The following is a 27,412-nucleotide window of genomic DNA, read 5'->3' on the forward strand; positions in this document are numbered from 1 at the left end:
TCCATGTACACCGTACTTGCCACTTGCCATCCCGTAGCTATCACCCTCCCCGCCAATTTCGGTCATCGTCTCCCTCTCCCCCACCCATGTGTTATGGTGATAGGATGTGGTCGATGCCCCTCCCCTCGTGATGGAGCGCGTGCTATCGGCTTTTTTGGAAACGGCGCTGTATATGAATCTTTCCCTCGTGCTCTCCAGCTTCCTCCTTTACATTCATTTCGCGTGTCTCTCTTGATTAACATGGATTGGTTACACTTCTACATCGGCGGGGCTGCGCTCCTGGTATTTGCTTTGGTTGCACTGGTTCTGCTCGTCTCGTTCCAGCAGGTCAAGGTCAACATGGACCATGGTCCCTTGACTTATGTGAAATTCATATGGGCCAACTTCCTCAAGCCACACGACAGGTCCGGGTCCGGTCAGCAGGATGCGTTGGAAAGCTTTTACAGAACACAGGTATGTGCCCAGAGCAGCATCAAAGCAGAAACAGAAAATTCACAGTATACAGGCCACCGTCTACGATGCCACCCGTCACCGTCTTCTCCGGGGTCGCGAGGATATGCTGGGTCTTGTGGCGGCACAGTTAAAGCATAAGGTTGAGAGCAAGGAGATCAAGCCTGGAAAGGCTGTCTGGGTGGATGTGAGTTTTGAAAATTGGGATTCCATTGTGTCTCATGGCTAATAGATTGTCTAGATTGGTGGCGGCACTGGGTAGGCACAGTGAACAGAAATTGCCGAGAAGATTGAGGCTAACCATGTGCTGGCAGATATAATGTTGAAGCTATGTCAGCCTTCGTTCCAGTGGAAAAGTTCTTCGACCAAGTCTACCTTGTTGATCTCTCACCATCCCTCTGCGATGTGGCTCGCAAACGCTTTGAGCGCCTTGGATGGAAGAATGTCACGGTCCTTTGCCAGGATGCTCGATCCTTCCAGATTCCCGAGCGAGCATTTGATCCGCGAACCAAGGCTGCTGCAAGCGATCGGGCCGATTTGATCACCATGAGCTACAGCCTTTCCATGATCCCAGGTATGTGAAGAGAAGCGAGTTCTATGGACATACGGGTTGAGTCCGGGTTGACATTTTTAGACTACTATAGTGTTGTGGACTCTCTGACTTCACGTCTCACCCCTACTGGTGTGCTCGGTGTTTGCGACTTCTATGGTATGTTACTTGAAATAGCCCAGATGGACATGGACTAACCCCCCGAATAGTACAAAGCATCGTCGATGTATCTTCTCGCAACTACACCGGTGGTGCCTTCAACCGTCACGTTAACTGGCTCGGTCGTGTCTTTTGGCGCGCATGGTTCGATTTCGACCGTGTCAGCCTGGAGGCTGCTCGTCGGGATTACCTTGAGTACAAATTTGGAACCGTGATCTCGGCAAGTGACCGCAATTATCTCCTCGGTGGTATTCCATACTACATTTTTGTTGGTTGCCCCAAGGATATGGCTACCACCCCGTCAAGCCAAACTACTATCGAGAAACTCGATGCCTCGTTCACCGAGTCTCCCTATCTGTCCCCTGCAAACCACAAGGTGGAAATGAATCAGGCTGTTGAACTAAACACCAGCGAGATCCGCTCAAAGGCGTACGAGTCTGCTGTCGTCAACCTGAGTGCGAACCTCCCTCTGCCATCCTCATTCTACCAGAACCATCACTATCGAATCCACTATAACGACATGCTGCCTAAACACACCCAATTTCAGAATGAATACATCTATGCCTTCACCTGGGAAGACCCGCGCGTTGACCACCGCCTTTTGAATATTGGCCCGGACGACGTGATTCTGGCAATCACTAGTGCTGGTGACAACATCCTTGACTACCTCCAGAAGAACCCACGACGTGTGCATGCGGTTGATTTGAACCCTAACCAGAACCACCTTTTGGAACTCAAGGTAGCCAGCTTCATTGCTTTGGGCCACCGAGACACATGGAAGATCTTCGGCGAGGGTAAACACCCCCAGTTCCGCGAGCTCCTTATTTCAAAAATGAGCCCTCACTTGTCTAGCCAGGCATTCCAGTACTGGCTCGAGCATAGCCACGTCTTCAGCCCCTCAGGTAAAGGTCTATATGACACTGGTGGCTCACGCCACGCCATCCGCATGGTTCGCTACCTAGCCAAGATGTTCGGATTGGATGGAGAAATTCGCAAGATGTGCGAGGCGCAAACTCTCGCTGAGCAGCGCGCAATCTGGCCGCGCGTTCGTAAGATCCTCCTGAGCAAGCCCTTGAACTGGGCTATTGTGAGCACCGAGTGGTTTGCGTGGAAGGCCGCTGGTGTGCCCCGTAACCAGCGCAACATGATTGTCGACGACTTCTTCCGTCGTAACGGGTTGAACTCTGATATGAAGCAGAGCAAGGACGTCAGCGGTCAGTCGATCTGGGAATATGTTGTGGACACACTCGATCCCGTGGTCAAAGACACGCTTCTCAGCAATGATAACTACTTCTACTATCTGTGCCTCCAGGGCCAGTTCTCACGCAGGTCAGTCAAACCCAGTGTCTATCTACATTTTATACTGACTTGACTCCAGATGTCACCCGACTTATCTGTCGCCTCAGGCCCACGTCAAACTTTCCACACCTGGTGCTTTCGATGGTCTTCGCATCCATACCGACGAAATCAATGAAGTGATCAATCGCATCAAACCAGGTACATTGACCATCGCTGTGGTCATGGACTCGATGGATTGGTTCGACCCCACAGAAGACGCAGCAGCTGCTCAAGCCCGTCGTCTGAATCACGCCCTCAAGATTGGCGGTCGCATTCTCCTCCGCTCCGCCAGTATCGACCCTTGGTATATTAAGCACTTCGAGAAGAACGGATTCACAGCTCGCCGCGTTGGCGCCCGATTCCCAGGAACCTGTATTGACCGGTAGGTTCAGCGCTACTAACTTTGCCTGGGACTTACACTGACGTATGAATAGTGTCAACATGTATGCTTCTACTTGGATCTGTACCAAGAAGGAGGATGTCATTCGTCCCACAAGTGGCCGGACAATCTCGGCTCTCTCTCTCAGTGACATTTCCATTGCTACAGCAAAGCGCTCAAGTTCAATCAGCGTCGAAGACCTAAAGATTTGAGATTGAGGCCTGGCCTTCCAATAACGTGTTTCCTAACTTTAATGACTACCCCTTGCGTTCTGATTTCCATTGTTACCGCACATACCTATCGGGGTTTACGGCGTGTGTGGCGTCCGGGCTTACTGCCAAAATTTGGTATCTCATGAATGGTGAAGGCTTTTTGTATTGTGATTAGCGAGTCTTAAAACGAATAGATGCATAAAGTATGTCCTCATTATAGAACATGTACCTCGAAATCGTGGCGAAGCCCCAGGTAACATCAAGAAATCCAACATTGTAGCCAGTTTATTTACTAGGCACAAGTCTAATAGTCATATTTCACAGATGAAAGTTAATAGGACAAAAAAAGAACACGGAGTGACGCAGATAATAACAGAAAAAAAAAGAGAAGCGCCTCTAAAAGAGATTTGGGAGTACGACAAAGGACTTCATCAAAACGGGCCATGACTCCCCCATTCAAACATCCCTTTTCACACCCATCGCTCAATCGCTCATAATATCCAATCTCATCCATGAAAAAGCAAAAAAAGCTTCTCGGACACATTCACACATAACCAATGACAGCCTCGAGGTAAGGCCCAAGGTCGAAAACCAAGTATAAGCCATCGCGGCGTTTAGGAGATAGAGGTCAATTAAGGAATAAAGCTGAAAATAATACCGATAGAGTCATGCAAAAAAAGAGAATTCTCGACTCGATTCGTCAATTCTGCTTTCATGACCGTCCATACCGCGTCTTGCCAAACGAGAATGGCACATAGCGGTACTTGATCATGTGCTGGATCTGGCGACGCATCGTCAAGACGAAGAGGATGATCCAGTACACCACTAGAACGGGCCAGAAGACGGGGATATCGAACATGGGAAGCCAGCTGCATACGAAGCCGATGGCGATGGCGCGAGTGGCCGAGTGCCAGAACTTGAATTCGGGAAGACGGCGGATGAAAGGACGGAACTCATCGTCTGATTTGCTAGGGAGGCTGGGGCCGGCGTCGCCGTCCTCAAGTCCTTCGTCTTGGGTGAGGGAGGGGTCGAATTTGGGAGTAAGGAAGGCGAGGAAGAGGTTCAGGAGGTAGATGCCGAGGGTGTAGGCCACTGAATATTGTGGTTAGCTGTTTGTTCTTGGTATATGTAGTGTTTGTACTTTGCATGTTGGAGCCGATTTTTTCCCGCAGATTGACAATCGTCGCTTTCAAATCGTTCTTTCAATTGCATGCGGAGGGAGCCTGGAGAAACGTACCGATATACCATCCTTGCGCGAAGACGATCCGCAGGAAGAAGAGGAGAAGGAGAACACCAGATCCAACCCAGCGGTAGGTAGCGTAAGGAGTGGAGGCATCCAGATAGGCTTGGTAGTGCTGTACTCAAATTAGTATCGTGTCTTGCGGGATCGATGACCTCCGGAATCCGGGATCGAGGCATTCAAGCCCCTAACGAGTACTTACTCTGGTGAGTTTGGAAGTGTGCGCTGTCACCGCAGTGAAGGGCGACTGGTCTGGCTCGGGCACATCCATGGTTGTGAGGGGGAGGTGTGTAGGAGAGAGAGGTAGAAGTCCGATGGAAGTCGCAGATCGCAGTGCTGAATGCGTTGTTTCTGGAAAACAGACGCAAAGTGTCCCCTGGATATAGACCAATCAGCGTTGAGATTACTTGCGTTGCAGCCACTGACTGCTCATGTGACTTGTGGCTATGCTAATGGATTATGTAGCATAAGTTGATAGATTAGTCATTCAACCACATGAAAGCTGTGTTGACCGCCTTCCTGTATCATTGATACAATGTTAGTTGGTGCAATTACCAGTAAATCTCATTGGGAATTTGAAAAGAGAGCTGTAACAAAGAAACTTAAGAATTCGAACTCGTTGACAAGCTTCTATAATGGAAAATATGCAGTCAATATAAGAATTGGGTTATTGGGTTGATCACTGTAGTACTGGGGCCAATTGCCTCGGGACGGTTAACTTCGGTCCCCAATTCGGGGTAGCGGGGACATCTACATCATAACTTACCTCCCTTCCCGGCTATAACTACAAATCGCCCTTCCACTCCGACACTATAAACCTTTTACAACAGATTCATCATGTTTGCGCGTCGTTGTGCCCGTCTCGCTACCTCCAGGACAGCTGTCCCATTGACATCTTTCTTAGCTCGGGCACGTCCCTACTCCACCGGACCTAGCTATGAGCACATCCTTACCTCAACCCCGAAGCCCGGCGTCGGCATGAGTGAGAATCCCCTTCTCAAAATATCCAGCAAAATAAATCGGACACAGCTAACAAGCTTATTAAAGTTACCCTCAATCGACCAAAGGCCCTAAATGCGCTCTGCAGCCCGCTTATGACAGAGTTGAATGATGCATTGAGCAAGTACGACGCCGACAAGGATGTTGGCGCTATTATCATTACTGGCAGCGAGAAGGCTTTCGCAGGTAAGCATATCCACGTTTATCTATGCATATACACCCTCAATGCACAACGAATGAAATTCACTGTATACAAACCTAATAACCTTACAGCTGGAGCCGACATCAAAGAAATGGCCCCCCTCACCTTCGCAGAGGCCTACAATACCAACTTCATCGCACCCTGGTCCCACCTAGCAACCAACATCCGCAAACCCGTCATCGCCGCAGTATCAGGCTACGCGCTCGGCGGCGGCTGCGAACTCGCACTCATGTGCGACATAATCTACTGCAGCAGCACCGCCACATTTGGACAGCCGGAAATCAAGCTTGGGATTATTCCTGGCGCGGGTGGATCGCAGCGTCTGACTGCGGCGGTTGGAAAAAGTAAGGCCATGGAGCTGATTCTTACGGGAAAGAACTTCAGTGGGAAGGAGGCCGGTGCGTGGGGTGTTGCAGCGGAGGTTGTGGAGGGTGGACATCAGGAGTTGCTTGATGTTGCGCTGAAGACTGCTGAGAAGATTGCGGGCAATAGTCGGGTTGCTACTCTTGCGGCGAAGGAGGTTGTTAATAAGAGTCAGGAACTTTCTTTGAAAGAGGGTGTTGAGTATGAAAGGAGATTGTTCCATGGGTTATTTGGGAGCAAGGATCAGAAGATTGGTGAGCTTTATTTGGGGGTTGAGGTTATGGTAATGGATTTTGGCTAACGTTGTATTAGGAATGACCGCTTTCGCTGAGAAGAAGAAGCCTGACTGGTCGCATGAATAAATATAGAGAATGACAAGTAGGTGTGCGCCTAAAGACATACCTGCCCTTCCAGATTGAGAGGAATTTGAATCTCCCATATACACTAATACATGGCTTTGAGTTTCGCTCCATCACCACATTCCAATCTCGAAACAATACCGGAAGTGGCTCTTTTGCTGTAAATGCTGGTGTTTTATTGACTGGCTAGAAATTTATGCTTGTTCTTTCCATGTCACACACACTGGAGATTAACTCTAAGCCACAACCAACCACAACATCTTCCCATCAGAACGTCGCACCTTCTGGCTGAGAATTGCCCGCTGGTGTACCACGCTTATACTGCTCAAGCGACCGGTTGATTCCAACAATACCCCAAGCGAAGACGGCCACCTCGCGGATCGTATCCATGAGGTTGTGTGCCTGAGGACCACCAGGAGCGCTTGCCTTCTGCTCTGACCGGGGAGGAGGTGCTTCGAAGCTGGGAGCAGAAGAGCTTGCGGTAGTTTGGGACCCGAAAGATCCGTCGTCTCTGCAAAGTGTAGTCTTCACCTCTGGATAAGCCGGATTCGGGACAGTTGTCTCTTGGGCAGAGGGCGTTGGACCATAAGAGTAGACCGGCTCACGAGCCCACGGCGCAGCAAAGATGCCGCTTGGGTAAGTAGGTACTGGCTGAGGTGGACGGGTGCTGCTAGTAGGTATAGGAGCGCGTGCCCGACGGAGAATAACAACCATTCCATCCGATGTGCATGAGACAACGGCCTCCAACTCCAGGGGAGGGATTGGGTCCGAAAATGCGACAAGTCCAAGGCGAGCCATTTCGGGATTGTCATCCTGCATGGGGTTCCGGAACCAGAATCGCAGGTAGGCAATTGAGTCGTTCGCCTTCGCACTCTCCAAGCACCTTACTGCATCCCGCAAACAGTGTTCTTGAATACAGTAAAAGAAGCTTTTCGAAATAAGCTGTTCTGGGCTTAGGCCCAGAATTTCACTCACACCGCTGGTAGCATACATGATAGTCGCCGTGCGAGTAAATCTATTAACAAACATAGCCGCCCGAGGCTCGTGGAGCGGCTCATCAAGACGTTGCGAGAACTTGTTGGATAGCCAAGTAAGCATGTGGTACCGCGAGTCATTGGGTGAAGAGTCGAAGAGATGGCGGACAATGGGCGCATCGACAGCGCGATCTGAAAAGTAAATGTGTCAGGAGTTCATCTTCAAATTTCAAGAAGACAATGTGAGGAGAGGAGTGACTCACTCTGACTGCCCTTCCCACGCCCATAGATGGTGGTACTTGCGATCAACACATCGTACACCACCGTGAACACACACTCACACCCGACCCACGATCCGTTTCTGTGTCGGATGGAGCAGTAGTTAAGAACGGCAGCTTTATCCAGCCGCACACCCCGACCATGAACACTGCGCGCAAACGGCAGTTCCTGGGGATGGAAGTAATCCCAGCACGAGCGATTCAACACCTCATGCGGCTCATAGCCCAACACCACCTGGATGCTATCGGAGGCATACCGAATGCAGGCGTCGCGCGAAAGATCTGTGCTTTGCGTTAGTTTTGTTGGCCACAACGCTGGCTTGCAGAGTGCAGGTCGGGGAAGACTTGCCATGGATTGTGATGAATGTCGTGTCCATCATGCAAAAGAGTGGAACCCCCACTAACCCCGCTTAGCTGAAACGAAACGAGACGAAACGTGAAGAAACTGCGAACCGAGGAGAATATCAAAATCGAAAGAGAGAGTTGGAAAGCGGGAAACCCTGGCGGGAGAAGGTGTGGTCCTTAACGGCTGTCAACCGTGGATCGACCCGGTTGGCTGGTCGGACACTTCCGTACCTGATCCAAGTGGGGATAAGGAGATTGTGCTAAGCGTAAAGATTACAGATTAATCTGTACATGTATTGTTTTTATACGTCTAACCCGATTAGGAATATCTTCAAGTCAGGATATTGTACCATCTAAAAGCGTGGAAGATAAGAGACCCTTGGAAATGTGTGTGTACTAATTAAATCATTCTAATTAAGTGATTAAAGGTAGATGCAGGGCAACATATATATACATCTCAACAATCATATCTCCCAAGTCACGCAAATGGTGTATGTGGGCACGTAAAATAAATCTCAAATCATAAACATGAGACATCATATCATTGGCCAGCATTCTTTTCAGTCTGGCTGGGCTCGGCATAGGCAGTTTTTTCTGCCCGGTAGTCATTAATGACGTGTCCTTCAACTGTTTCATCGAAAACATCAACTTGTGTAGTCGCAAACTTGCGAGCGCTGACCCCACGTTCGAAAAGCAGATCCAATTCCGCGAATGAGCGACCACGAGGTTCAGGAATGCGGAAATATGCATATATAATGCAAAGGAAGCACGATCCACCCCAGAAGAAACCCGCATAGTTGCCCCAATCCCAGGCATCAGGATTCAGCATGTACGGTGTCAGAACACCACAGATAATTCCCACAATGTTATAAAGACAGCGACCGAGAACAACTGTCTTGATCTGTAGACGGCGGGTGGACAGTTCGGCGACCAGGGAGTAACAGACAGTACCGACAGTCAGCTGGTAGAAAAGAGCCCAGACCAGCATCAAAGATCCAGTGGCCAGCGAGGCCTCGTTCTTATGCGCCTCTGGGACGAGCCCGAGGAAGCCCATGATCATCAGCATCGTGCAAAGACCGCACAATCCGTTCAGGATGAGGGTTCGGCGACCAATGCCACAGGCCATCAAGAACCAAGCGCCGAATGTACCGACCATGTTGATACCATACTGGCCCATCGCGAAGTTGTAGGAATTGGAAGACGAAAGCCCGGCCTGCTCTAGGAAGTAGGTCGAGTAGTTGGAGAATGAGTTACCGCTGAGGTTCTGCAGCGCCCAGGCCATGCAGACAATCTCCGTCCGGCGTCGATCAATGCCCTTGAAGCAGTCAAAGTAGCTGGCACCTGCTGTGATCTTGGCTTCTAAAGCGGTCGTATGAACCATCATCGAGATCGTCTCATCGGCATCGAAGTCGGTTGTACGGTCTTTGCTGGTCAATCGCTCAAGGGAATGCTTCGCATCCGCCGTCCGTCCCTTCCGAACCAGCCACCAGGGAGACTCAGGCGCCAGCCAAATGCCAATGAACAATGGCAAAGGCCACATCCACTGCAGTCCATATGGGATTCGGTAAGCCCACTGATCATCCCTGTTCAACATGGCTTTGATAACACCAATTCCAATCAATTGGCCGACACCCCAGCAGAAATTGACATAGGTGGTCAGGTATCCACGGAGCGCAACAGGACAAACCTCGGAGGCGTACGTGACGGTCAACGTCTGAAACACACCCCAGGGAATACCACACAGAATCTCTGCAGCCAAAAGTGATTGAATGTTCGGGGCTGTGAAAAAGATGGCCGTCCACGCGCTCACGAGAACCAAACATGCCATGATGGTATACCGGTATCCAAATCGCTCCGAAGCCCATCCGTTGATGAACAAGCCGATGATTTCGCCGACGGACGCACCGTTACTAAGACCCGATTGCCACTAAAAAACGCGTCAATATCAGTTATTCATCCGAAATTTGCACCCAGACCCAAAAGCAAAAGCAATCGCATGGGAATTGCAAGAGAAAAGATGTTGACTTACCGATGCCGATACTTCATATGAACCATCCGCCTGCAGCTGACCGTACTTCTTGTTGAATTGCGGGAATGCATAAAAATTGTTCACAAGACTGATATCGTATCCCTCCATCACAATGCAAGTCGAGATAAGAACACTCCAAGCCACAGCCTTGGGATACAATTTGATTCCCTGTAACAGGCTCATATTCCGCTCCTTCTCCGTAGCCGCCTTGGCATTGTGAATGACCTTGGTCATAGACGAGTCCGAGGACGGTCCCTCAGTAGAAGGGTAGTGCCGTAATGCCTCATCAATGGGTTCAATGGCATCCTGAGCCTTGTATTCCACCTTGCCCGCATGTCCAGAATAAGGAGGCACATGTGCTCCCACCGAATTGGCGGCCTCGTACACATTGTCAGCCATCCTGCAACGGCGTATAGTGCAGAGGCACAAAATTGGGGGGTGGAAAGGGAGGGGGAGAGGGAGGGGGTGGAGGGGTTGTTTGAGGAGAGCCGAAAAATGGTTCTTCAAGAATCAAGGCCGCGGAGGACTGCGGAGGTTAAAGAAAAAAACCGAGTACCCACTCGTGGAAACACCATACGCTCACACTCAGGGGCAGCGAAAATGATCTTCCCTGGGGTAACATAAAAACGTAGAACTGTCTAGAATCGTAGAGGCTAGACAGAAAGAGTATAACTAAAGTCAAACTTTGCGGGGGAATATGGGCACAAGCCTATAGATTTCGAATTTTCGCGGGATTCGACGCTTGGCGGAGGTCAAAGAAGGGAACCGTGTATGATTGGATCTTGTGTTTTTTTCCCCTTCGCCACCAAAGCCAAATATAGTTGAGGTGTTGAATTGAACGATTCTGAAAAACTATCGCATTAAGAAATTTAAGCACACATCTCACTGCTCATGCCATGTGCCATTCCTTGCATGCCAACCTGCCGCATGCGGGATGTGGTCCGAGCGTTCGAGGGTGCAACGTGCGACGGAACAACTTTAAGCTTTTAACAGATCCGGTGCTGTACACCGCTACTCCTAACAAAAAAAACATCAACATTAAAGGAGTGAATGACAAGATAAAAAATTTTGAACACTCCTTGCGCATAATGCTAGATACAAGTTTATCGAGGGGATATCTTCACTGCGGAAGAAGTAGCGGATCCTTTATCAACCGCTCCATATCCTCCTCGCGGAGGTGAATTGACACATCAACCCCATTATCAGTCCAGCTTCCATCCGAGCCGTCTCTATTCTGAGTAGGTGGCGCCTCCTTGATAAGAACACATCCATCCAAATCCGCTATCACCCCCTCAGCATAGCGGATCATAGACTCACTCAGTCCAAAATCTACTTCATAAACACCCGCCCGAGCCCAGCTCGTAACAAGAAGATGGCGTGACCCAAGGAAAGCCTGCCAAATCCTCTGCGGACACGTCTCAAATGCCACGCTATGCAGGTGCGCAGCAATAGCAGCTGGCCGAGTCAGTTGGTTAATAGTCCCGCGAATGCTTTGAGAAATCGCCCGTGTCCGTTCGTCTGCCGGGATCTTGAGAGATGCAAGCTGGGTTCCAGACATTTCGACATTCACCATCATATTAGGAGATCCCACGAAGCGCTCTTCGAGGTGAAGGGCGGGTCGTAGCCCGAGGGTGAGATCGCAGTGTATTGGGCCCGAGTCTTCATTTTGGTTACGCGCTCGGGCAATGCAGGACCAGATATGCGCTAGGATGGTATCATGGCGGCTGATTCGAAGAGCACCGCTTTCGTGCGGACTTCCCTGGATAGCGGCTTTCCATATTGTCTCAACTTGTTCGTACGTCAGATGAATCACATAATGAGAGACGTGGGCTTTGGAATCCCATTCAGCCCAGGGCATGGCGGTGCCGACCGGATGAATCTCCTGAGAGTTGAATTTCTCGGGGATAGTAGCTCCCCAGGGACACCCGGCTGTTGAGATCCACCAGTCATAGCGATGCAAAGGGAGGGCTGCGGCCTGTTTGAGAAATTTGGGATTCGGAGATTCCGCATTGATATCTGGAGCAGCCATAGAGTCTAGTTGGCCTGGCTCGAAGATAGGTTTCAGCAGCGGGGCAGGTCCAGTTGAGCCGGAAAGAATCCAGCGACTGATGGCCGCCCAGTCCTTGACGAAATGGACTAGAGATGAAATGTCGGCTAGTGGGTGGCTGATTTTAGCTGATAGTGCAAAGCCACCGCAAGCCAATTGAGTGAGCTGAACGGCCATCAGGGGTAGAAGCACACCGGCTTCATCGACAGACTTTGGTCGCACAGCATTGGCGATCAAAACGGAGGGAACCAGATCATTGAGGGGAACAGCCTGGCGGTTGTAAATCGGCTGTTCTGCCGGTCTTGAAGCTGGACATAACATCTCAAGGGTAGCCGTGCTCTGAGCAGTGACGAACTCCACACCGGGATCTGTAGATGTGCCGTAGTGAACATAGACTCGGCCATATCGACGTGCATGCTGGGCAAACTTCGCAGACTCCACTGGCAATTCAGACGAAACCAGAGAAGCGATGCTCTTAAGATGACCAGTCCATTGGGGATAGGCGTCAAGAGCGAATTTAAGCGATTGGCGAAAGTGGTCTGTCAAGTCGAAACCATCTTGTTGTCTGTTAGATTTGTCACAGAACCAAATCGCAGAACATGCCGAGAATCCCACTGTTGTTGCATCGATTAAGGACAATGCTACAGCATCTTCCGTTGGCTTGGTTTTCGGGAACAGCCTCTCCGACATGATTCGGTCAACCTGGATAGAACTCATGTTGGAATGATTCTTTGAAAGTTTGATACTTCGGACCGAAATAAAGGAAAGGGGTGAGAAGGTCAAATTTATAGTACCGTCATTCTTTGTGAGGCAACCCTTCAATGCCACCGGTAATCTCGAAGGAGAAAAACTGTAGATAAGCTTTATCTTGACAAACCATCTATGCAAAATCCAACGCTAGTCCGGATAGATTCGTGATTGCACCACTGATGAGTCAATTTGAGCAATCAGATCGCGGGATTCCTATTGGTCAGTACAAAACGACTGAATCTGACTCACCATGAGTAATGGTCGGATATAAACATCCTAGAGTGGAAATGTGCAATGTGCATCTACATCTAAATATCAAACGAGATCCTCACCCGTATCCTTTAATCAATCTTACGCACAACAAAATACGGAAAAGACGAACAGATAATCAACACGTAAGGCTTAAATCTTTAAATTGTATTCATATAATTAACATTGACTTCCCTCAGTAGCCCGATCAAACCAGATAATAGTATCCGGCATATCGGCGAAATCAGCAACGAAGCCAAATCTATCAACTTTGCCTTCAACACCAAGATGAAACTCGGCCTTGACAACAGCGGATGGATCAGGAATCGACATGTATTCAAAGATTTCTGCCAAAAAATATTCACCAGACACATGTTTGACTTGCAGGGTTTGATTGAAGCATCCTGTCACGACAACGTGTAGGAAAGGCACTTCGTCGCTCTGCACCGTTATTATAAGATCTGGATATGCAGGGTGCGTATATGTGCCCGTATATTCTTGTAAAGGGAGTGTGTGAGGGTGACCAGGTGAAGGGGCGGAGGGGTAAAGACGCTCTTTAGCTGTCGAGCGCATTTCTTCGATTAAAGCAAGTTTCTTCTGCTTTCTAATGCTGCGTTAGTAATTCTAAAATTTTCGAATCCGACAAGAGTGCAAATTACTCACATTTTAAACAGGTCGACACGGTCTTCCTCCGGGACATTGAGTAAATCGTCAATCAAATGCCAAGCGAGGACTTCACGCCCTGGACCCGTCGCATTGCAGAAGACAGCAACTCCCCAGTCTCGTTTGGGGAAGAAGATCATTGTCGCTGTCATACCATCAAGCCCACCGGGGTGCAAGATGATAGTTTCGCCTCGGTAGGTGCTCGAAATCAACCCAAGAGTGTAGAAAATCTGCTGCGTGAGTTGCGGAAGCAACTGAGGAACGAACGATCGCGGCTTAAGAAGCTCTTCATATGCTGATTTCGAAAGTGGTCCGGACTGCCGAATCATCGAGCGGATGTAGGTGGCGTAGTCACGGACTGTTGAAATGACAGCTCCAGCGCCGCTGAGAGTTCCTTCGCAATACGGAATCTCTATTGGCTCGGAGGAGGAATCATTCCAGCCATAAGCTTTGGCTATTGTCACGCCTTCCGAAGCAGCGTAGTCTCTAGCATCTTGGAGCGAGAAGAAGGTCGAGTTCATCTCAAGAGGAGTCCATATCTTATTGCGAAGGAAATCGCCTAGCCATTCTCCAGTGACTACTTCGATCATATGTGCCACGGTTATAAACATGGCGTTTGAATATTGCCAGGTCGTCCTGATTTCCTTGTCCATTGGGAAGTGACGCAGACTACGGACCACGTCGCGCACTGAGCCCTCGCGACTCAATGTCAGCATATGTCCGGGCATTCCGGTTCTGTGAGACAGCGCGTCCTCTAGGGTGATATGTGATGTCGCATACTCGTCTTGCACGACAAAATCGTCGCGGATGAGTTGGCTGAGCGGCGTTGTCCATTTTATGTGGGGATATTTCTCGTTATCGTCGACCAACAACGAAGCTGCAGATGCAGTGAAGGATTTTGTCGTGCTGCCTGTGTAAAACAAAGTGTCGGGAGTGACTGGGGTGTCAGGCAAAGAGGCAACTCCATAACCCTGCTCTTTTTAGTATTGACGTTTGGAAGAAGATTGACCACGTACCTCAGACCATGTCTCATCTCCGTCAACGACAGCAATAGATACGCCTTGAATGTGCCATTTCTCTAGTGTTCTGTGAACCAGTTTTGAGAATTCCTCATTGAGTGGAGATTCCTTGCTGGGGTTGGGTTCGGAAACTGCCATTGCATATGCTCAGTAGTTTGTAGGAGGTAAGTTTCATGTTATTTTAACTTTTATTTTTTTTCTACTGGAATTTCTACTGGAATCGACATTCCCCTAATTTGGCATGGCAGAGAGAATACGGGATTGCCCCACATGACTTCTCTATACAGTATGAAACAAGCTGAAGATGCCGAGCCGGCGCTAGACGCTTTAGGCAGCGAAGAACGAGGGAGCTCCATTATTGGTTGATTATTGGTTGATATAACATGCAGTTGTAGTCCAATATTCAGTCATTCTAATCGATTCCCTAGTCTATTGTAACGCAGTATTGATCACAAACTCCCTATCTTCGCTCTCTCGAACTAAATTGTAAAACAGTTCCTTGGCTCTCAAAAGCTCCGCCGGCGTTCCCGCTTCCCCAATCTGTCCCTCATGAATCACAATCACTTTATCAAATGACGCGATTGTGCGTAGGCGATGAGCAACAACGATCAAGGTTCGGTTTAGCTCATTTCGAATTGTATCCTGGATCAAGAAATCCGTTTGGTCATCGACTGAAGAGGTCGCCTCGTCAAGAATGACGATCTTTTGATCCCGAACCAGGATCCTTGCAAGGCAGAGAAGTTGTCGCTGACCTTGGGACATATTCGTCCCACCCGCGGTAACTTTTGACTCGAGAGAGAAGGACCCTGATTCTTCTTCCCCCTTCTCAGTGAGGAGTTTGACACGCTGTAGCGCTCCGTTCAGTTTGTTTCTTGGAAATTCGTTGAAGTAATCAAGATTCGACTGGATGGTCCCCGAGAAAAGAACAGGATCTTGTGGAATGAAGCCAACCTTTGATCGCAAAGACTGTAATTTGATAGTTGAAATGTCGATTCCATCAATGTAAATTGAACCGGACTGAGCGTCCATGAAACGAAGAAGAGCCAGAGTTAAAGAAGACTTGCCAGCTCCGGTACGCCCGACAATGCCGATGCGTTGGCCAGGGTTCACAGAAAATGAGACGTTCTTGAGAACCAGGGGAAGATCAGGCGAGTATCTGACGTTCAACTCCTTCACTTCGATTTTTCCACGAGGTGGCCAGTCTGGCGTGACTTCAATGCCGCCTTGGCGCTCGGTCGCCAACTCAGTATACGCAACAATGTTGCTCGCGTAACCCGTGTACCTTTCTAGCATTCCAAAGCTGTTGGCGGCGTCGAAGCTGGCCTTGGAGAATCCCATCGAAAAAGTCAGCGCGACTCCCATGAGGGACGCATCCAACATCGATGTCGTTGACAGTAGAATAATCCCGGTGCCTGTGGTGAAAAGAATGCCAGCGAATGACATTTGGAGACCAAGCCAGCGATTGAAAATCCAGAAATGCCGCCGAACAGTTGATAGGTTGTCAACTCGGCGATGCATTTGATCCATGAACTGGTCTGTTGCGCCGAATGCTCTGATTGTCGAGACCCCCGACATTGAAGTAGTGAAGTATTCAAGAATATCGGCGTTGCTGTCCGACTCGCCAATTTTAATAGTCCTTCGAGCTTGGTTGTAGCTCTTTGCGACTTGAAAACACCAGTATAGGAGACCCATGGTCAAGCAGCTTGTGTAGATGGAATTGTACATGCTAAGTATGTGCGGTTAGTCCAAATCATACTCCAGGTAGGTTCCTCAGTAGATAGTCAAGGAGCTAGTATGTGAGGTATCTTACCCGATACACATGACAATCATGAGTTTGACAAAACTATCACTTGTTCCAGACACGGCTTCTAACAAGAAATCATCAACCAATCTCATGTCGGCGTTGAACCTTTTGAGCATATCTCCAATGGGAGTGCTATCAAGCCACAGAAGGGGCATACGAATAACCTTTGCAGTCATCCTCCGGAACAAAGCTTTGGAGGCACGTAGAGATCCAGAATACATGTGGAAGTTGAAGAGAAACTCCATCACGACAGCGGATAGAGACCCAAGAAGGTAAATATAGAGGTAGTTATGCGTACTACTTCCCTTAGAATTATACAAGTCGTCAGGTTTTATCCCGATACGCGCTGAATTTATGCGGCCGAGGGCCCTCGTTGTCGATGCTACCACGATCTGCTTCACAACCAGGCCTATAACAAATATACTCACAAATCCCAAGCCTCCTGCATCTGCAAAGAATCTCTTGAAGGCATCCAGGTCAGTCCCTGCCTTGGGAACTTTGCCTCTGGGGGTGCTGCGGATGGGCTTTGGTGTGTTTTTTTTGGATTCATCCAGTCCAGTATCAACTGGCTCTGGTTGATACGGCTTCAGCTCGTTGGAATCAATAGTGCGGGCGCGTGTAGTTTTGTTGTGAATTTCAACAATATATTTGGCGGTTGGTGAACAAAGAGAGACTTGGTGGGTTGCAAGTATTCTGGTGCGGCCTTGACAGAGCTCGCCGGTGAGCGCTCCCATTATTTGACGCGAGACATGAGAATCAAGAGCAGCGAATATGTCATCCAAGACAATTAGCCTGGCCTGAGAATATAGAGCCCTGGCAAGGGCTACTCTAGCCCTTTGGCCTCCACTAAGCTTCACGCCTCGAAGACCAATATATGTTTGATCGCCAAGCTTGAGAGCAGCAAGATCAGTCTCAAGTGCGCAAGCTCGAAGGACTTTCAGGTATCTGACTTCCTCGAAGGAGCTTCCAAACAAAATATTTTCTTTCACGGTGGCGTTTTGCAGCCATGGTGTCTGAGAGACAAAGGCGACCGGCTGTTTTGATGCTGGTGACTCGACCTGACCACGAAGAAGATCCACCTCTCCAATAATAGCCGAAAGCAACAAACTCTTTCCTGACCCTGTTTCTCCATGGATTATGCTGAGTTCACCAGTCGGAAACTTAATGTTAACATCGCTAAGGATAAAGCGGTTTGGTAAAATGACTGACTTCTGGTCATTCTGTTCCTCTGAAGGCCATGCAATGCATGCATCCTGGAAAGTAACATTACCATCCGGGCTAGGATCAAGGATTTTCTTCAGATCTGGCTCCTTTAAGAACTCTTCTATACGCTTTGCATTGACTCGAGAACCGAAATAATCCTGGAATGCCACCGGAAGTGTTCCCAAGGTACCTTGAAGGTGCGGCAACAACTCGATTATTGTGAATATGATGGATGAAGAGACGTTGTTTTCTGTATACGCATAACTGCAAACCGCTACAGCAGCCACTAGGAAAGGAGATGCAACTTTCCATACAGAGCGAATATTGGCGGCAATGAAGTTTTCGCGCAATCTTTCAAGCTCCTCCCGGCGACACAGATCAATGCGCTCTTCCCACTGCGACTCCAGAGCCGAGAATTTGATATGCCGAAGGGCATGTAAAGCCTCGGAAACGACTTTCGTCTTTTTGTCTCTTGCGACCGTAACTCTTTTCTTCGCGGCTCGTTCGTTTTTGACGACCCATTTGTGGATAGGCACAGTTCCCACGGTCGCTATCACCGCGACCAGGGTGCTCTTCCACCCGAGCAGCTTCAAGAGAAACGCCAGAGCAAATAATAACTTGATAAATGAAAATGGCAGTATGTAGTTAACTGCCGTGAATTTGCTGAGAGATAAAGAATCAGACGATATGAGGTTTATAACTGCGGGCTTGTCACCAGTGTCTTTATCTTGGACTGTCAATGCTTTGGAGTATAGAGCCATTATGAGCTGTGCGCGAACCGGAATGCCCATCTCAGACCACTGAATCCAGGCAATGTGGTAATGAAGCACAGTTTCACATAGAGAGGATGCTGCAATTCCAATAAGCCACATCCAAGCGGTATTCTTTGGCCCATTTCTTTCCAAGCATTTAATCAATTGCATGATGCAGTAAGGAGAGCCGAAAGTAACCACCGATCGCACCAGCATGATAGTCCATTGCTTGGTAAATCCATAGTATCTCTCAGCGAGAATATGAACCCATAATGATTTTTTGGAAAGTCTTATCAATGGCTGGGCTCGGGACCGGGTCCGATAATCCAAAATCGGCAGTTTGGCAAGCGAAGGGCTATCTCCAGCAATACGCAGAGCACCGGAACACCAATGCATAGAATATCGCTGAACGGCTGAACCGCTATTTTCAAAATCCACAGGTTTGCCTTCTGGCGTGAAAATATCCGGTCGGCGTGGATACAGAATCTGTAAAATGACCAGCAGACCTGCGATGTACATTTGCCATGAAGGCAAAGATAAATCGCAAAGGGGTTGAGAGTTGTCCAGAGCTCTCGTGTAGACTTGCAAAGCGACAATAGAAAAAGATACAAGGGAGCCTCTCAGGCTGGCGCGGTATAGCTTGACAGGCCTTTGCATCCAATTCAAGCGCAAGCTATGCAATGAAATAAATGGCTAGATCTTCAGTCAGCTCCAATATGATAATTCCAATCACAGAGAAGATTTGTAACATGCCCACAGAAATTTGGCCCAAAGTATCGGTTGATATAGAGTCGATGACTCGCTCAGATATTCTTTGCTCAGAAGAGCAGCCCCAAAGCCCATCCATGATAAAAGAGAAGTCAATGTGCGTAAAGTTCGGATGCGAGCCCAATAAGCTGCCTCTGACTCTTTTGAAGCAGTACCATCTTCGTCAGAATACATTGTAGGACACAATTTTTCCAGAGAAATAAATCGACGTGAGAAATCGAGGTGGGCAGCGGGGAAGTACTTAGGGTGAAAGATAAAGGATTCCGGAGACCGGCGGGGATGGAAAAGAAGCTAATTCGATTTAGTTCGTTCAACTGCCAAAACGAGTGCACACGCGTCTGATAAGATTATATCAAACTTGCTGATTCTATCAATCAAATATTTGGCATAAGACGAATCAAGCGCCTAAGGATAATTTGATTGCCTGGAGCCACTGATTTCTGTCGAGGACATCGCCAAAAAGAACATCATCAGCTGCAACACATCGGGTGGTGGGCATTTCCAGTGCATCATTCGCCGCGAAAATGGCAACATATCTTGACCTTTGATATTAAGAGAGAATCTGTAGGAAATACTAGCCAAAGTGCGAACAAAGTTGGAAGAATCTTGTAAAATTACATGGGTATTAGAATAGGTGGGTAGTGATTGAGTAGGTAGTAACAAATGTAGGAGATGAGATAGGAATTGCAGTAGGATATAAAGATATAATAAAAGCGGGGTTCCTTAGACGCCCCGCAAAACAAGCAGCGGAAAGTTGCTACCCCATAGTTACAATCCTTGGCGGTACTATCTAGTTCACGGTTCTTCTTGTGATGTTGGATAGGATGATCCTCGCAAATCTTCTTGATTTCAAAGATTTTAAATTAAATTATAGAATATGTGCACTATGAACAAAAGCCATCAAAACTATTGATGCATGTCTTCCATCTAAATCTATGAGTCTATTAAATAATCTGGTTGAGGAAACAAAATATTCAAAACAAGGAATATAACAGAGACCCGTGGGAATGAGTAGGCTTGCAACTGAACGTGGCCTTCCTCAGGGCGCTTCATGCCGTCTGCCGAAGCCAAAAAGTCTCTGTTGGGGAACACGCATATGTAGATGAGCAGGATAAACTTAAAGAACAGGCCAACTGTGAAATCGATCAGCTACTGCCAGTTCGCTTTGTCGCTTTGGTCCGGATCTCCATGATCAAGTACACGAAGGCATATGTGGTGAGGGCGAAGAGAGCGGTGATAGCTGTCTAGTGGAAAGATGCGTTAGAACTTGTACACAAAAGGGAGAAGTAAAGGGAGACTCACTCCACGCCAGCCATAGTATTTGGCGTTGATATTGTAAGTCCTGGCATAGTCGCTACCCATCGAGTACTGGCAATATTTGCAATCAGAGGTTGACCTCTGACGTATCAAATACTACTTTAAATAGAAATTCTACCCCTCTATCACTTGGGTACACTGCAGACTTTTTGGACATACTTTCGAAACCTCCACCAGACTTTTCCTCTTTTCCCCTTCTCCTTCCACTTCATTTTTCTTCTCTTCTCTATTCTCTCTCTTTCTTTCTATTCCGCTAGTTATGAATTTGAGGAGACCTTTGACCATTGAATTAATACGGTACCAAAGAAGGTAGAATACTGGATAGAATACCGAGTAGGAGACTAAGTTAAAGACTAAGTAGGAGACTGAGTAGGAGACTGAGTAGGAGATATAGTAGGAGGTGAGGTCTAACACCTAAGTAGGCGCCGCGCTTTTTGCGCGGCGGAAAGCCTCCAGTATTACTATACGTGAATATTTAGCGAAGAAAAAGAATACTAGAATACTAGCGGATATGCTGTCATAGTTCGACTAAAACGTCTGATTCTGCTCCAGCTAAATCAAAAGCAGGTCTATTAGTTCTTGCTACGATATATTACCTTTTGCTACTCACTTGAAGGTAATCGAAGAACTTGTTTTAGGTAATAACTAGCCTATCAATTCGCTTTATACATGAATTACTATAGTCAGTATTTATAGTTATACTATCAAATATATCTTTAATCAAACATCCTCTTGCTTGCTCACTAGCATATAAAATGAAGCACTGCTTACTTACTAGTAAGCAATAAAATATTACTAATAAGCAGGAAAATATGTAGATGTTACTACACAGGATAACGCATCCTTCATATTTTAATTACATGAGATATAGGGCTTATAGACCTCTAGGCCGTTATCAGTGGTAAGTAAGAGAAAAGTAAGAGAAAAGTAAAAAAAGAGAGGATAGGGTAAAAGGGGTAAGTGTTACGACACGTCTAGGAAGACCTATACGAGAGGGGCCAGAACCCAAGAGTATAGGCAGAGGAGTATACTTCTACATGCGAAGGGCCCTAACGGAGTTGGGCCGGAGAAGGGTTGACCCGGTATGCCGGTGATCCGCTTAGCTAAGCCGCACAACAGAAGTAGCACGGCGGGAGAGCTGCATAACAGCTCTCCAGTGATTATATTACCATCAATCCAGACAGCAGCAGTACAGGAGTACGCTGTGCCGTGTTATCACTCCCATCCATCCAACCCCCTAAGACCCTGGTCTTAACATTATAATCACTTCTCACCCCCGGATGAGACCGGTAACACGGACGGAAAACACGCAGAAGGACTTGCGAAGAACCGCAGAAGGACTTGCGGGGAACCGCGGAAGGACACGCGGAGAACATGTCATACAACACGAGGAACCGTGGTATGCGACAAGGAGAACCTGACGACCCAATGGACGAGCAGCGAGAGGATACCGGAGCGGAGAAGGACTTTCGCCCGGACGTGCAGGAGTCTGCGACCGAGGATGCCCCCTCAGTCGGAGAAGCCCCTGACACGATCCTTGGCCCGGAGCAGGTGAACCTTGAGGACGCTCAAGCAGAAACCCCGGAGAATGCCACCATGATGGGAAGCAGTTATCAACAAGCTATCAAGGATGCCGTCGAAAACTCTTAAGGAGATCACGGAGCAAATCCTGAAGACTGCAATTGCAGCAAGGAAACTAGAAGAGGTTAAGGCCCTTCTACAGTACCAAAGGGAAGCAGCAGCTGCCCAGAGGGAGATAGACGAACTCGAGGCAGAGGCCGCGGAGCGAGAAAATGCACGCATTGCCCGCCAGAGAGAGAGGTCAGAGGCTCAAGGACATATGTCCATGCCAATCAGGTCCAGGACATCTTCCCTAGCACCTACCATTAGTACTCAGCCACAGCAAGACCAGGAGCTAGGTGACGTGCCAATGCTAGACGCAGAAGCAGCGTGGAACAAACCTAAGCCGGTTGACCCTGAGGGGAAAGTGCCAGCAACGCCGAAGCACATTAAACCGTTTGCCGCAAGTAGTACGGAAGAATGGGATCTGTTCGAAAGTGGGTTGGATATCCATTTCGAGCAGCATGCCGCCTACTATAAGCAGGAGCATAAACGGGTGCTACAAGCGTCAACGCACCTTGCGGGTAAGCTGATAGTACAATGGAGGAGACATGTAAAGAGCTAGAGAAGAAGGACCCAGAACGTAAGTTCACTTGGAAGGAGTTCAGCGACTGGTGTCACAATCTCATCGCGGACCCTGTGACACGCCATACGTCTATGTTGAGACAGTGGCATACGACCCAGCAGAGGTACGATCAGTCGGTAATGGAGTGTTCAGCTCACCTGACAAATATCCACGCCTCTCTATTAGTACAGCCAGACGAGTACTGGCGTACACAGAAGCTAGCGATGTCAGTAGTGAAAGAACTACAGGACGAACTCGTGGACCACCCGGTAAAGGGGGACACATACGAAGCAATGCTACAGCACCTTCAATATTTAGAATCACGTCTCCCAGCGAGGAAGACAGCCATGAAGAGAGGCAGATTCAGCAAAGACCCAAAGGAGAACATGCAGTTCAAGGGCGCAGAAAGAAACCACCACGCCAAAGGACAGGCACGTGCAGGCAGGTTTTCAACCCCACACGCTTCGAGGCAGGGGGCGAAACGCAAGCACGACGGGCAGGAGCTCAGGTGTTTCATCTGTAATAAGCCGGGGCACTATGCGTCAGAATGCCGCTCGAAGCAGGCAGATGTAAATAGTGAGGCAGACAAGCAATCAAAAAAATGATTCGCCCAGTGTTCCTTGCCGCAGCAGCACTGGGTGTCAACCCCGAAAAGCAGCGGACCACGGGTCCAGCACTAGCGGTAGAAGCAGAGGTCTTCCTTTCGAGGAAGAGCAGTCGAACAGCACTAGCACTGATAGATTGCGGGGCGCAGAAAAGCTTTATCAGCCAAAAATGGGCAAAGGAGAATCTGCAGGAGGACCCCTCTGTACCGAGAACTGTAGAGGCGATCGATGGACACCGAATACAGTCGTATGGGTCCCGGAGGATCACACTCGAACTCGCAGATAGCGAGGGCAATAAGAAGAAGCACACAGGAATCTTCGAAGCAGTCGATATGCAGGGTTTTGACCTCATACTGGGATACGACTGGTTACAGTTGGTAAACCCGGAGATAGACTGGAGAACGGAGACGTGGAGCTTCCGTGCCAGTAAGGGCACGCCCCGGACGGAAGAACTATCCGCCGAGGAGGCAATGGGAGAGATCCTAGGAGGAACCCCTTGCTCTCTCGTCTACCTGCAGATCAGCGGAGAAGAGACCATCAGACTCGGAGCAACCGGTATTGCAGGGGTAAAGGACCTCCCCGACGCATACGCGGAGTACGCAGACGTCTTCGATGAAGAGAGGGCAGGCATCCTACCAGATCATGCAGAACACGACCATGCGATCGATCTGCAGGCTGAGAAGCAGCCCCCATACAAGCCGATCTACTCACTTTCAAATAAGGAGTTAGAAGCATTGCGAGAGTATATCGATGAGAACCTCGCAAAAGGGTGGATTCAACCCTCGAAGAGCCCAGCAGGAGCTCCGATTCTATTCGTACCCAAGAAAGGGACGGATAAGTTACGCTTATGCGTGGACTACCGGGGACTGAATGAGATCACCATCAAAAACCGGCACCCACTCCCGTTGATAGCGGAATCCTTAGACAGGCTAGCAGGATCAAAGATCTTTACACAGCTAGACCTTCGAGATGCGTACCACCGCATAAGAATAAGGAAAGGAGACGAGTGGAAGACCGCTTTTAGAACACGATATGGACACTTTGAGTATAGAGTGATGCCTTTCGGATTGGCTAACGCACCTGCCACATTCCAATCGTATATCAATAGAGCTCTTAGTGACATACTCGATATCTATGCGGTAGTATACCTAGACGATATCCTGATCTTCTCGAGGACAGAAGAAGAACACATCAAGCATGTGAGGAGCGTTCTAGAGAGGTTGAGAACCTATAAGCTTTACGCTAAGCGCTCAAAGTGCGTTTTCCACACTGACCGGGTAAGCTTCCTTGGGTTCGTCGTATCAACGACAGGTATCGCCATGGAGCCAGACCGAGTGGAGAGCATTACAGCCTGGCCAGAGCCGCAGTGCATCTTTGACGTACAGCAATTCCTGGGATTCGCCAACTTCTATAGAAGGTTCATCAAGGACTATTCGAAGAAGGTGATACCATTGAACGCGCTAGTACGAGGAGAAGGAGCGCACGTAAAGGGCAAGAATAAAAAGACCCTTGGTTTCACTCTCACAGAAGAGGCGAAGAAAGCTTTCGAAGGACTGAAGCTATGTTTTACAAGAGCACCACTATTGGCTCACTTCGACGCGGACTTAAAGACGCGCATCGAAACAGATGCATCGGGGTACGCAATTGCAGGCGTATTATCCCAGCTGCCGAAGGACGGGCAGTGGCACCCGATTGCATTCTATTCAAGGAAACTTATAGACGCAGAGACACGCTATGAGACACATGACGGAGAACTGCTTGCCATAGTCGAAGCTTTCAAGACATGGAGACATTACCTGGAAGGTAACAAGCACGTCATTGAGGTTCTGACAGATCATGCGAACCTAAGGCCCTTTATGACCACGAAGGAGCTAAGCAGAAGACAGGCCAGATGGGCCGAGAAGCTCGCAGCGTACGACTTCATTATTCTACACAACCCTGGAACAAATAATCCAGCGGATGCCCCTAGTCGAAGGCCTGACTACAGGAAAGAAGCGCAAGCAAGCACAGACTACGTTTATGATAGTAAGCTGCTGCGAAGATTACAAGAGAGTCTACGGACTACGGAAGAAAGGAGCTCAGTGATAGCTACCTTAATAGCGTCAGTGAACGCAGGATCTCAGCAAGAGAAGCAGAGAAGAAGAGAAGAGGCAGCGACCTCAGAAGCATCAGAGAATGCAGAGCCTCAGCAAGAGAAGCTGAGAAGAGTGAGAGAGGCAGCGACCTCAGAAGCGTCAGCGAACGCACAAAATCAGCAAGAAACGCTGAGAAGACCTACAAGAGGCAGCGCCCTCAGAAGCGTCAGCGTACGCAGGAACTCAATAAGAGAATCTGAAAAGACTAGAAGAGGCAGCGCCCTCAGGAGCGTCAGCGAACGCAGAAGTCTAACAGAAGAAGCTGCAAGGACCACAGAAGGCCGCGTCCTCAGAAGCGTCAGCGAACGCAGAAGTCCAGCAGAAGGTGCGAAGGACAGCACAAGTGCAAAGGAAGGCACGAGAGGCAGCGACCTCGGAAGCGTCAGCGAACGCAGAAGCCCGGTGCGAGAAGCTGAGGCTATACCCCAAGGGCCAATACCCTTGGATGAGTACCCGAATGCTGGTGAAGATATCGGTCCGGAACGACTCTCCACCCGAGCAGAAGCGAGGAGCGCCTCTGCGGGAGAAGCAGCACTCAATGTGAAACTCAAACAGCCCATGGTGGACTATATCAAGAAAGTACAACGAACTGACGTACAATGCTTGGAGGTCCTCCGCAAGATGGAACCCATGAGCGGAGCGGCGAGGTGCAACGGTACGGCCTGGAGTACAACCGGAGACGGCCTCCTAAGGTTTAATGATAGGGTATATATCCCTAGAGATCCTGCGTTAGTAGCAGAGATTATGAGAATTCATCATGATGACCCCCAAGCGGGGCATTATAGATTGAAACGGACGTTGGCAGCACTAAAAGCGAAGTACTACTGGCATAATATGACAAAGCAAGTCAAACAGTACGTACTAGAGTGCGAGATATGCCAGAAGAACGCCGTGCACAGGCACCAGCCATACGGGGCCCTTGAGCCACTACCAGTCCCAGTAGGGCCGATGGAATGGTGGAGCTGCGATTTTATTACAGGACTACCACCAGCGAAGTGGGATGGGAAGGTATATGACGCTATATTAGTAGTGGTCGACCTATTCACCAAGTTCTGGGTCTATATCCCATGCGGAAAAGACATAAGCGCACCCGAACTAGCATGGACGTTCTATGACAAGCTCATACCATGGCTAGGGATGCCGAAGAACCTCGTCAGCGACCGAGGGAGTGTATTCACAAGTGAATTCTGGTCAACGTTCTGCTTCTATCTGGCGATAGACAGGCGATTGTCGACGGCGTACCACCCGCAGACGGACGGACAAACCGAAAGACAAAACCAGACAATTGAGTATTATCTACGGAACTACGTCAATTGGCACCAGGACGACTGGGCTAGATGGCTACCACTAGCGCAGTACGTATATAACAGGACAGACCATAGCACGCTAAGGATGTCGCCTGCAGAGGCTTTGATGAACTTCAAGCCAGATCTACGAGGGACTGTAGAAGAATACCCAAGAGACGAGCATAGAGATGCAAAGTCGCGGGTAGCAGAGATGCAGGAAGTCAGAGAACTTCTTATGCAACGCTTACAACAAGCGAAGATAGCTATGAAGAGAAGCTATGATAAGAAGCATAAAGGACTGGAGCTTCAAGTAGGAGATTGGGTGCTGATGAGGGCAAAAAACCTAGATTCCGGCAGACCATACCCTAAGTTAGACCACCGATATACGGGGCCATTTCAAATTGGGAAGAGGATAGGAAAACAGGCGTACAAGCTGATCTTGACCCCTATGTTCCGGAAGATCCACCCAGTACAGCATATATCTATGCTAGAGCCCTACAAAGGCGAGCCGAGTAAAGGCGAAGAACGACCTGACCCGATCAAAGTTGACGGGCAGGACGAATGGGAAATCGAGCAAATCCTCAGCAAGAAGAAGCTGGGAAGAGGTTGGCAATACCTAGTGAAGTGGAAAGGCTACGGAGAGACGGAGAATACATGGGAAGCTCACGCTACCATTGAAAATACTGTTGCACTCGATGAATTTGAAAAGGCACAGGAAACAAGGCCAGAAAAAAGGGCTAAAATAAGGAAAT

At 48.8% G+C, this 27,412-nt stretch overlaps 9 protein-coding genes across 9 annotated transcripts; 3 read left to right on the forward strand and 6 right to left on the reverse strand.

The window, feature by feature from the left end:
* Positions 1-240: 240 nt before the first annotated feature.
* On the forward strand, positions 241-3,088 carry N7520_005911 (class I SAM-dependent methyltransferase; the record flags this gene model as incomplete). Its single annotated transcript, XM_057139845.1, has 8 exons — positions 241-453; positions 506-637; positions 692-708; positions 765-1,024; positions 1,085-1,159; positions 1,210-2,488; positions 2,538-2,879; positions 2,932-3,088. The coding sequence occupies 8 exons, from the start codon at positions 241-243 to the stop codon at positions 3,086-3,088; spliced, it is 2,475 nt and encodes an 824-aa protein (XP_056993851.1).
* A 712-nt stretch (positions 3,089-3,800) lies between these two features.
* Positions 3,801-4,599, reverse strand: N7520_005912 (Rer1 family protein; the record flags this gene model as incomplete). Its single annotated transcript, XM_057139846.1, has 3 exons — positions 3,801-4,180; positions 4,326-4,443; positions 4,531-4,599. 3 exons carry the CDS (start codon positions 4,597-4,599, stop codon positions 3,801-3,803), a joined length of 567 nt encoding a protein of 188 aa, XP_056993852.1.
* Positions 4,600-5,165: 566 nt separating this feature from the next.
* On the forward strand, positions 5,166-6,254 carry echA (enoyl-CoA hydratase echA; the record flags this gene model as incomplete). The annotated part of the gene is made up of 4 exons (XM_057139847.1): positions 5,166-5,310; positions 5,376-5,513; positions 5,601-6,146; positions 6,205-6,254. 4 exons carry the CDS (start codon positions 5,166-5,168, stop codon positions 6,252-6,254), a joined length of 879 nt encoding a protein of 292 aa, XP_056993853.1.
* Positions 6,255-6,518: 264 nt separating this feature from the next.
* N7520_005914 (PAS domain-containing protein) lies at positions 6,519-7,855 on the reverse strand (the record flags this gene model as incomplete). The annotated part of the gene is made up of 2 exons (XM_057139848.1): positions 6,519-7,417; positions 7,489-7,855. The coding sequence occupies 2 exons, from the start codon at positions 7,853-7,855 to the stop codon at positions 6,519-6,521; spliced, it is 1,266 nt and encodes a 421-aa protein (XP_056993854.1).
* Positions 7,856-8,389: 534 nt separating this feature from the next.
* N7520_005915 (putative MFS alpha-glucoside transporter) lies at positions 8,390-10,276 on the reverse strand (the record flags this gene model as incomplete). The annotated part of the gene is made up of 2 exons (XM_057139849.1): positions 8,390-9,775; positions 9,878-10,276. The coding sequence occupies 2 exons, from the start codon at positions 10,274-10,276 to the stop codon at positions 8,390-8,392; spliced, it is 1,785 nt and encodes a 594-aa protein (XP_056993855.1).
* Positions 10,277-10,997: 721 nt separating this feature from the next.
* Positions 10,998-12,641, reverse strand: N7520_005916 (transferase family protein; the record flags this gene model as incomplete). The annotated part of the gene is made up of 1 exon (XM_057139850.1): positions 10,998-12,641. The coding sequence occupies one exon, from the start codon at positions 12,639-12,641 to the stop codon at positions 10,998-11,000; it is 1,644 nt and encodes a 547-aa protein (XP_056993856.1).
* A 462-nt stretch (positions 12,642-13,103) lies between these two features.
* On the reverse strand, positions 13,104-14,743 carry N7520_005917 (uncharacterized protein; the record flags this gene model as incomplete). The annotated part of the gene is made up of 3 exons (XM_057139851.1): positions 13,104-13,527; positions 13,587-14,557; positions 14,603-14,743. 3 exons carry the CDS (start codon positions 14,741-14,743, stop codon positions 13,104-13,106), a joined length of 1,536 nt encoding a protein of 511 aa, XP_056993857.1.
* Positions 14,744-15,034: 291 nt separating this feature from the next.
* Positions 15,035-18,373, reverse strand: N7520_005918 (uncharacterized protein; the record flags this gene model as incomplete). The annotated part of the gene is made up of 2 exons (XM_057139852.1): positions 15,035-16,331; positions 16,416-18,373. 2 exons carry the CDS (start codon positions 18,371-18,373, stop codon positions 15,035-15,037), a joined length of 3,255 nt encoding a protein of 1,084 aa, XP_056993858.1.
* A 3,450-nt stretch (positions 18,374-21,823) lies between these two features.
* Positions 21,824-23,809, forward strand: N7520_005919 (retropepsin-like aspartic protease; the record flags this gene model as incomplete). Its single annotated transcript, XM_057139853.1, has 5 exons — positions 21,824-22,058; positions 22,138-22,593; positions 22,635-23,210; positions 23,264-23,745; positions 23,804-23,809. 5 exons carry the CDS (start codon positions 21,824-21,826, stop codon positions 23,807-23,809), a joined length of 1,755 nt encoding a protein of 584 aa, XP_056993859.1.
* Between the last annotated feature and the right edge of the window lie 3,603 nt (positions 23,810-27,412).

Source organism: Penicillium odoratum, assembly GCF_028828045.1.
Source record: "Penicillium odoratum strain IBT 22623 chromosome Unknown utg000005l_segment0_segment0, whole genome shotgun sequence".
Taxonomy (NCBI): domain Eukaryota; kingdom Fungi; phylum Ascomycota; class Eurotiomycetes; order Eurotiales; family Aspergillaceae; genus Penicillium; species Penicillium odoratum.